Genomic DNA, 10,221 nt, shown 5'->3' with positions numbered 1-10,221 from the left:
TGGAAGGGCTCAGGTTCAAAACCTCAGCTGTCTGTGGCTCCCACATCTCTAGGGAGGGACTAGGGATGGGAGACTGGGTGTGTGTGTGTGTGGGCGGGGGAACCCCGGAATCTGGGGCTGTAAGTACCTGCTCTGCCTGCAAAATCTGGCTAGTGATTGGTGAACTACTTTAACACCGAAAGGCGGGGAAGAACGATTCCTGAACTTGAATTCGGCTTCAAAGGATGGAAAAGAATGGAGAAGTGGTTTAAAGACGCTGTGTTTCAGGGTAATGGGAGGCTGGGGTGTGCAAAGCTTCAAGAAAATACTGACTGGTTGGGTGATCAGCCTTCTCAGGGGTTGCGAAATCTGCCCCTGTGATTCGGGCAATCCCATGACGACGGGGCTTCCAGCATTTCGGTTCTATTTCCTGCCCCGCCACCCCGGTCCGGGTCACCTGACGGAGCTGCGGTCAAGGACGGGCGCAGCGGCCGGGCGCGCGGGCCGGGGTTGGCGCCTCCCCGCATCCCCGCTGCGGCGCGCCCCGGGCGGACGGGTGGTTCCCGCCGCGCGCCCTCCCCTCGCTTCGTCCCCGAGCCCGCGGTCCGGGCGGGAGGCGGCCCGAAGGCGGAGCGGCTCGGGAGGCGGTCGGAAGGCGCGACTTGGAGGCGGCCCCGCGTCCCGCAGGTACGTCGGGCCGTGCTCGCGGCGCCGGGGCTCCGCAGCCTTTCCCTGTCCGCGTCGGGCGGGGGCGGCGGGGGGACGCGGCCCCCGGGACCTGGGCCGGGATCGGGGGCGAGGAGCGCACCTGGCCCGGGAGGACCGCGAGCTCCAGCGCCCCGGGCTGCGCGGCCCCACGCGGGGCAGTGGACGGGCGAGGCGGGCGGAGGTCGGGCTCGGGAGAAGCAGGGGGCACTGGGCACCGGAGAGAAACGGGCCGAGAGCCCTTGCACCCTCGGAGGCCCCGGGGGTGGCTTGCGCTGGGCCCCGTCTCTCTGGGGACCGAGGCGGACGGTGACCCGGGTCCGAGCTGGGGCTTCCACGCTCCCCAAGGGCCGCCCTCCCACGGCCTGGGCGCCCTTTCCGCAGAGCGGGAGGGACCCGCCCGGTGAGGGCTTTCGAGGCTGCACCTGCGCGTCCTGGGGCAGGTGCCTGTGCGGCCTGCTAACCGCGAGGACCAAACTGCCAGGGGCTGGCCTCTGCTCCGGGGTGGTCTCCAAGCCCCATCCACGATCTTTCATCCTTAGCGTGTCTGAGTTACCCAGATAGGATTGTGTCCAATCAGGACGAGGACATCACAGAGAGCGCGTGAACAGAGTTTTTAAAATGAGAATGCTTTGAAGTTGCCCTTTCAACTTCAACTTCCGCAAATGAGAACTTTTGTTTGGAACTTAGGTGCAAGCCAGGATCAAGTGTTTTCCTGGGGAAGAGAGGATTCAAATCTGAGATGATTCAAATCTTGCAGAAGGTCTCAGCTGAACTTTACTAATTCAGATCTTTACCAAAAAGCAACTGCTAGGTAGGGTGCCATGATTTGAAAGTAGAGACAAAAAAAAAAAAAGGAAATAGCAAACATCGTGACTTTTTGAAAATGACTTATTCACCCATATTTTAAGTTTCTTCCTGTTTTAAGCAGAGAACATTTGCATCTTTAAACTTTTTATAATGCCAGAAGTCGATAGCATGTTTTGGAAGTTCCTAAGCTATCAGTTAATATGTTTTTGCATTTTTTAAAAAAAAGAATATGGCTTGGCTTCCCTGGCCTGTGTTGCTAAGTGGTTAGGACATTGGCCCATGCATCAAAGGGTCTCTGGTTCAATTTCCCATCCAGGGCACTTACCTGGGTTGCAGGATCCATCCCCACCTATGGGGGCACGTGGGGAAGGCAACCAATTGATGTGTCTCTCTCACATCAGTGTTCCTTTCTCTCTCTCCTCCCTCTTTTCCTCCCTCCCTTTCTTTCTCTCTAAAATTCAATGGAAAAAATATCCTCAGGGAGTGAGGATTAACAATAATAGCAACAAAAAACAATTTGGCTTGGTTGGCTAAATATCTTGTTTTGATTTTAGTGATTGTAAATGGCATCTTGGGTTTGACCTCCTCATAAAGATCTTTTGATAAATACAAGTTGTATTTACTCCTTCCAAATAGTATGCTTGTCAAAATAGTTTTTCCCCACATTATCAGTTAAAATGTACATTACTTTTTCCTCATACTGGAAAGCCACATCTGAGTTTCTGAGTGCATTTGTTAAAAATTCAAGTTTTCTTTTTGCAGCCTACTCTTCACAGGTTCATTTTCCGTATTGCTAAGGAACATATGTTTTGGGGTACTTTAACCAGAGAGAGTCTCTGGATAACAGTTCTCTTTTAGTTGGTGAATGTCTGAAAATATCTATCTCATCTTTGCCTTTGAATGGTCACTTAAATGGGCATAGATGTCTAGGTTGACAGGTATGTTTTCTCAGGCCTTTGAACGTACTATTCCATCATTTTGGGGCTAGGTGAGAACTTTTTTTTTTTTGTCTTTTTGTTGGGATTCAATATGCATTTGTAATTTGGGAACACTTGTTTCTCTTCAATTCTGAAAATGTTTTAGTTATTGTATCTTAATATTTGGACCTCTACCAGCATACATGGCAGGTGGACTCTGGGTCAGAGGGCAGAGATTTTTTCAGATTCCCGTTCCATTAAGGCATCGGAAGCCTTTTCCCTGCACCTGGCTTTATGGAGAGTCTACTTTCCGTTCTCTGTCACGCCCTGGGCCACGAGTCCCTTCTCCGCTCCTTCTTCACCCAGGCATCGCAGCCCGAGCCCTAACGTGGATATCTGGTTGTGGTTTCACTGTGGGCCACAGGGCTTCAAGTTCCTCCCTAATCTGGGTCAGCAGATGTCTGCAGCGTAATTTGCCTCTAATGCCAGGCTTCTCAGACTTCCATCCTCCCCTGGGTCTTGGATGAATAATTCCTCACTACCCTGTCTGCTTTCTGAATTCTTCAAGCAGGTGATTTTTGACTTTGTCCAGCCCCCCATCCCTCATTTAGATATGACTCCATACAGTCTAACTTTAGCTATCGCCTTTTCCTTCCTCAGTGTCTTCCATTGAGTTCTCTGCCCCATGCTGTAATGTATTGAGGAACTAAAAGGAGAGAAAAGTTACTCTGAACTTAAGTGTCAAGTTCTGTAGTGTTAACTGTAGGTTTTGCATCATCGAAAATTATTATTGTTGAAAACTCACCATGCTTTAGGTACCATATAATATTTGTATGAAACAGTCCAAGATCTATGTTCTTATAAATTTTACATCTTAAAGAGACAAGGCCAGGAAAAATTAAAAATAGCTGTGTTTGACCTTAACTCTTAGCCAAAAACGAATACATATTTCTTAAGATCTGTGCTATGTATTACAAAGTGGAAAAAAATAAAGGAATTTTGGTTGCCCAGTACAGTTATACTGAGAGGATTTTTTCAATAACGGATTAACCAGAAACACAATGGAATAAATATAGTACTGAGTAGTAATAACCGTCTCATCTTGATCCTGTTGATTTTAGACGTAGGAACAAAACTAGATCAATAGTCTTTATGGGTTAGTTTCTATTGTCTCCTGTTTCTGCTCTTTTCATATTTATTACCTTCCTTCCTTTATTACCTGGATTATTGTTGTTTTTTTAATTGTGTACTGAAAATTCCTTTTGAAAATTTGTAGACAGACATTTGAGGCCTGAAATGATGTTATCTTCTAGAAAAACATCCTTTGCTTCTGCAGATATCCATGATCACTAGCATTCCAGAAATCATGTTCATTCATTTTCAGAGATTAAGACTGTCTGAGCCATCCAGACAAATCAAAGCTGTGCTACAATCTCTATGAGGATTTGTTCTCCTATCGTTCAGCCTTAGCGGTCTCATTCATGACTGCCCTGACCTTAATCTTTACTCCCTGTCTTTCAAGGCTGTCTGTCAAAAGTGCTGCAGCTCACACCAGAGTATGCTTACTGTGTTCAAAGCGATAGAAGACAATACGGAAAGTTTTGGCAGAGAATCAGAAACTATAAAAAATAACATAGCAGATGAGAAAAAGAACCAAATAGAAATTATAAAGATGAAAATTGCAATGACCAAAGAAGTTAAAAGCAGTGGATGGATTTAACAGTAGATTAAACACAGCCAAAGAAAGAATAATAAACTAGAAAATTTTTTCAGAAGAAAATATCTAGACTGGAACTTGAAAAGACTAAAACATGGGAAGAACAGAAGAGAATGAGACATGGAGGATACAGCTAAACCAATGCTTAGGTGAAAATTGATGACCTTAAATGGGTATATGAGAAATGACGAATGGCTGAAAATTAATGAGCAAATATGTTCCTCAAGAAATTAGAATAAGAAGAGTAAAATCTAGAGGAAGCAGAAGTAAGGAAACAGTAATATAAGGGTAGAAATTCATGAAATAGAAAATAGGGGATCTATAAAGTGAGAAGTTGTTTTTTTTTGAAAATGCCAATAAAATAATTCAAAATTGCAAGATAATTCAAAAAACCAGGCACAAGTAACTCATCTAAGGAATAAAATAGGGGAATTCATTATAGGTCCTGCAGACAAATAATAAGAGGACATTATTAGTAACTGTCAGAAACTTTGAAAATTTAAAAACAACAATAAAATCTTGAAAAACACAATGTACCAAAACTGACAGAAGAAGAAAAAGAAAATCTGAATAATTCCATAGCTGTTAAATAAGTTTAATGTATTTCACACACACACACAAAACACACACAAAATAAACGAATAAACAAGAACAACAAAAACTGCAGGCTCAAAGGTGGCCTTATTGAGTTCTAAAGGAAAGAAAATTTATAGGGTAATTTAACTTCTGAATGTAGATGCAGAGATTCTAAACAAAATATTGGTAAATAAAATCCAGAAATATATAAAAAGTTTAATACATCCAGACTAATTGGGGTTTATTCCAAAAATGCAAAATTATCTTAAGACTGAAATTGATTAATGTAATCACCAGTGTTTATTAACAGGGTAAAGGAGGAAATTCATGTTATTATCTCAATAGATACAGGGAGAAAAAAAAGAATTTGATAAATTCAACATTCAGTAATGAAATAAAGGTATAAGGATTGGAAAAAGGAAATAAACCCATCACCTAGTCTAGCTGGTGATATGATTGTATACATAGGAAAATGTTTTTTTAGACCTACAAACCATGGAATTACTAAGTTAGTTCAGCAAGGTTGCTCAATGCATGGTAAATGTATACAATATGCTCTCAAACACACTCACTCACTTGAGCCTCTTTTATTTATTTGTAGGTTGAATCACGGGACCATGCCACATGCCTTGTGGACACTGTGGGTCTTGGGGACCGTCATCAGCCTGTTCAAGGAAGGGGCCCCTGATCAGGCTTCTTCTCTGACTTGTGACCCCCCTGGGATCTGCGATGGCCACTCCAGATCTTTAATCTCCATCCCCTCAGGGCTCATGGCAACTATGAAGAGCCTCGACCTGTCGAACAACAAGATCACCTATGTCAGCAACAGCGACCTGCGGGGGTGTGTGAACCTCAAGGCTCTGAGGCTGGGATCCAATAACATTGACACGATAGAGGAAGATTCCTTTTTCTCCCTGGGGAGCCTTGAACATTTGGATTTATCCTATAATCTCTTACCTAATTTATCAGCCTCCTGGTTCAGGCCCCTGACTTCCTTGAACTTCTTAAACTTACTGGGAAACCCTTACAAAACACTCGGGAAAACATCTCTTTTTTCTCATCTCACCAACTTGCGAATCCTAAAAGTAGGACACAGTTACCACTTCACTGAAATTCAGGAAAAGGATTTTGTTGGGCTAACTGTTCTGAAGGAACTTGAGATTGATGCTTCCAATCTCCAGAAGTATGGGCCAAACAGTTTGAAGGTGATTCAGAACATCAGCCACCTGATCCTTCATATGAAGCAGCCTGCTTTCTTGCCGGAGATTTTTGTAGATCTTGTAAGTTCCTTGGAACACTTGGAACTGAGAGATACTCGTTTGGGCACTTTCCGTTTTTCAAAAGTATCCACCAATGAAACCAAGACAATTAAAAAGTTCACCTTTAGAAATGTGGAAATCACGGATGAAAGTTTTAATGAAATGGTGAAACTGTTGAATTATGGTTCTGACATATTAGATGTGGAGTTTGATAGCTGCACCCTTGATGGACTTGGTGATTTTGACCCTGCTATGGACACAAATAAAGATGTAAGTAAAATAGAGACATTAACAATACGGAGGTTGTATATTCCACATTTTTACTCATTTTATGATCTGAGGAGTTTATATTCACTTACTGGAACAGTTAAAAGAATCACAATAGAAAACAGTAAGGTTTTCCTAGTTCCTTGTTTACTCTCGCAACACTTAAAATCATTGGAATATTTGGACCTGAGTGGCAACTTATTAGTTGAAAACTCGTTGAAAAATGCAGCCTGTGAGTATGCCTGGCCCTCCCTGCAAACCTTAATTTTAAGGCAGAATCATTTGAGATCGTTAGAACAAACCGGAGAAACTTTGCTTACTCTGAAAAGTCTGACTAACCTTGATATCAGTAAGAATAATTTCCATCCTATATCTAAAACTTGCCAGTGGCCAGAAAAGATGACATGTTTGAACTTATCCAGTACAAGAATACAGAGTTTAACCAAATGCATTCCTCAGAAACTGGAAATTTTAGATGTTAGCAACAACAGCCTCAGTTCGTTTTCGTTGACGATGCCACAACTCAGAGAACTTTATATTTCCGGAAATAAGTTGAAGACTCTACCAGATGCTTCCTCCTTCCCCATGTTACTAGTCATGAGAATCAGCAGAAATACAATAAATACTTTCTCTAAGGAGCAACTTGATTCTTTTCAAAAACTGAAGACGTTGGAAGCTGGCAGCAACAATTTCATCTGTTCCTGTGAATTCCTGTCCTTCACTCAGGGGCAGCCAGCACTGGCCCAAGTCCTGATCGACTGGCCAGAGAACTACCTGTGTGACTCTCCATCCCATGTGCGGGGCCAGCGGGTGCAGGACACTCATCTCTCGGCTTCTGAGTGCCACAGGGTGGCTCTGGTGTCTGCCGTATGCTGTGCCCTTTTCCTGCTGATCCTGCTCGCCGGGGTTCTGTGCCACCGTTTCCACGGCCTGTGGTACATGAAAATGATGTGGGCCTGGCTCCAGGCCAAAAGGAAGCCCAAGCGAGCCCCCCAGAGGGACCTCTGTTATGACGCCTTTGTGTCTTACAGTGAGCAGGATTCCCACTGGGTGGAGAACCTGATGGTCCAGGAGCTGGAGCACTTCAACCCTCCCTTTAAGCTCTGTCTTCATAAGCGGGACTTTGTTCCTGGCAAATGGATTATTGACAACATCATTGACTCCATCGAAAAGAGCCACAAAACCATCTTCGTGCTTTCCGAGAACTTTGTGAAGAGCGAGTGGTGCAAGTACGAACTGGACTTCTCGCATTTCCGCCTCTTTGATGAGAACAACGATGCCGCCATTCTCGTTCTGCTGGAGCCGCTGGAGAAGAAGGCAATCCCCCAGCGTTTCTGCAAGCTGCGCAAGATCATGAACACCAAGACCTACCTGGAGTGGCCCACTGATGAAACCCAGCAGGAGGGGTTCTGGTTAAACTTGAGAACTGCAATAAAGTCCTAAGATCCTTCATTGAAGGCCAGTCTTGGACTGGTGGTGGTCTTTATTTTTTAAAATGTATTTTTATTGATTTAAGAGAGGAAGGGAGAGGGAGAGATAGAAACATCAATGATGAGAGAAAATCATTGATCGGCTGCCTCATGCACGCTCCCCTCCCTCCCTCGCCCCCACCACCACTGGGGATGGAGCCCGCAACCCCGGTTTGTGCCCTAACTGGGAATTGAACTTTGACCTCCTAGTTCATAGGTCAACAATCAACCACTGAGCCACGCTGGCCAGGCTGGTAGTGATCTTTATATCACTAGCTGTAACTAAGTCCATTCTGACACATGTATATATAGCAGTCCATTGCCTTAACCACTGGGCCACCTCGTCCACGACACAAGTATATATAAACCACATGAGGATTTGCTTACTAAAACTTCCAAGTTTTATCTGGAGTGCTGTTTTATAAAAACGACTTAGCAGATTGAAAAAAAAGGGGGGGGGGTTTGGTTTTTCTTTATCCTGGGAGGTAATCAGGATCTAAGTCCATTATTGTTTTCTGAATTATCTGTAGCAAATGGTTTAGTTCATTAGGAAAGTGCACAGATGAACAGAAGATTTCAAATGACTGTAGTCAGCCCTGCTAGCGGACTCATCCGTGCCTACAGAGGTGTTGGCCATCCCACTCAGCTGTGTCCTCTTTGTGTGACTGCTCTCCTGGTCAAAAAGGCAAAACATTAGAGTCACCCAGCCTCGATATTGCTTTTCCTAGAAAAAAAAAGTGTTGTGTGTCCCCATCAGACTTTACAGGATACAAATTACCTAAAAAAGCGTGTGTTTCCATGTTAATTGGGTCTGTCTGTCTGTCTGTTTGGGTAGTTGATAGGTTTCTTTAGCCATACTTACTTAAGTGAGGAGGGTACACAACACAAGATACAGTAAATTACGTTTTTCACTGAAAATCAAACTAATAAAGTAAATAAAATACTCCGTTTAGAAGGACTTGAAAGAAGCTGCCCATATCCTGACTCCTCTTCCTCCAGCCTCTGACCGTAGGTGCAGTTCTAATTCGTCTCGAGTGACCCTGGCTCTCAGCCCCGTCTGCTGGTCTGTCTCCCTGGCATCGTGCTGCTTTTTGCTTCTTTGAAAGGTCTTGTTTCTGATTCTAAAAAGGCCTTCCTTTTTTTTTTTCTTCTGAAAATTTATAATAATACCTGTGAGCTAAATATATTTTTTAACAAGTATAAACCTCTAGGTTCCTCATAATGAGAAAAAATATTTGGCACACAATTATTTTGAAAGATAGATAATATTTCCCTGTGTTACTTTTTATAACGTAGATTTAATAACACATTAAATTTAATGCAATTCATGCTATTTACTGATTTGGTACAACTACCTTCTTATGTGAAAGGAAGTGAACTTCCTTTGACCCCTGCTCAGTTCTCAGCAGGAACTGGGTTTGTGTGGTTTATTGGGCTCTGGAGTCAGAAAGTCCTGGGTTAGTAGGTACATATCTTTGGGCAAGTTACTTAACTTGACCCAAAGTATTTTCCCTTCAAGTAGGGATAATAATATCGAGATCATAGGGCCTGATGTAGATATTAATGTACAGTAATGTTCACTCAGTCACTGTTCCCTCTGGAGGCGTGAGGAGGGCTAGAGGACCAAGCCATGAGAATGAGAACCATGAGGTGGTTGCATGGGGTGGCAGGGATGCCTGGAGTAGATGTTGGGTGTTACTTTCCAAGAAGTAATTCATCTCCTTATGTATTATGATTGACAAATGGGTATTTTTCTGTGAAGGGTACTAGCAGGAATATAAGAGATCCTGTGGTTCACAGAAAAATATCCCAAAGAAGTAAGTTCATTAAGTGTATAACAGGCTATAGTCCCTGGGACAGTCACATAATACTTCTCTCATACAAACTCCCAGGAGAGTGTTATGGAGGAAACAGTGGCCAGCCTAAGAAAAACATGGAAAAGTTCAGGAGAAGGAAACTTGAGGAGGTGCTGCAGAAACCAAACACAGTAATGGACTTTTTGCTTTACTTCTCTATTTCCTACATTAAACACAATGTTAATTATCATGAGGACTAGATACATTTAACATGGACTTGATCTGTTAGATTGAATTGCAATAATTTGCACAGCAATAGAAAAATAGCTTAATACTTAATTGATAGATTTAAAGGAATATTTTTAAAAGAATATTTTTCTGATTGTGAATGTTAAACAAGTTCACTGTAGAAATTTTCGAACAGAGATAAAATTATATAAAAGAAAATAAGAATCAGCTCTTATCCTTTTACCTTCAGATAACCACAGATAACTGTAGTGTATAGGTCTGTACTAGCTATACTAATAAAAGGGTAATATGCTCATTAGAAAGGGTCGACCGGACATCTTCCGGACATCCGACTTCCTTCCAGACAAAGCCACGGTAGCAGGGGTGGAGGCAGATGCGGTTAGGGGTGATCAGGCCGGCAGGGGAGCAAGCAGTTAGGGGCGATAAGGCTGGCAGGGGAGCAAGCAGTTGGGGCGATAAGGCCAGGCCGGCAGGGGA

At 43.4% G+C, this 10,221-nt stretch overlaps 1 protein-coding gene across 3 annotated transcripts; it reads left to right on the top strand.

The window, feature by feature from the left end:
- Nucleotides 1-261: 261 nt before the first annotated feature.
- TLR2 (toll like receptor 2) lies at nt 262-7,692 on the top strand. Of its 3 annotated transcripts, none has more exons than XM_059697798.1 (2): nt 262-666; nt 5,306-7,692. In XM_059697798.1, exons 1-2 carry the CDS (start codon nt 272-274, stop codon nt 7,671-7,673), a joined length of 2,763 nt encoding a protein of 920 aa, XP_059553781.1. In that variant the 5' UTR covers nt 262-271; the 3' UTR covers nt 7,674-7,692. The 3 variants fall into 3 exon arrangements, with proteins under 3 accessions (XP_059553781.1, XP_059553783.1, XP_059553782.1); XM_059697800.1 differs by lacking the exon at nt 262-666 and adding an exon at nt 1,067-1,087; XM_059697799.1 differs by lacking the exon at nt 262-666 and adding an exon at nt 4,046-4,277.
- Nucleotides 7,693-10,221: the final 2,529 nt, after the last annotated feature.

The sequence above is a fragment of the Myotis daubentonii genome, chromosome 5 (genome assembly GCF_963259705.1).
Source record: "Myotis daubentonii chromosome 5, mMyoDau2.1, whole genome shotgun sequence".
NCBI classification, from domain to species: domain Eukaryota; kingdom Metazoa; phylum Chordata; class Mammalia; order Chiroptera; family Vespertilionidae; genus Myotis; species Myotis daubentonii.
This window is presented reverse-complemented; position numbering and strand designations above follow the sequence as displayed.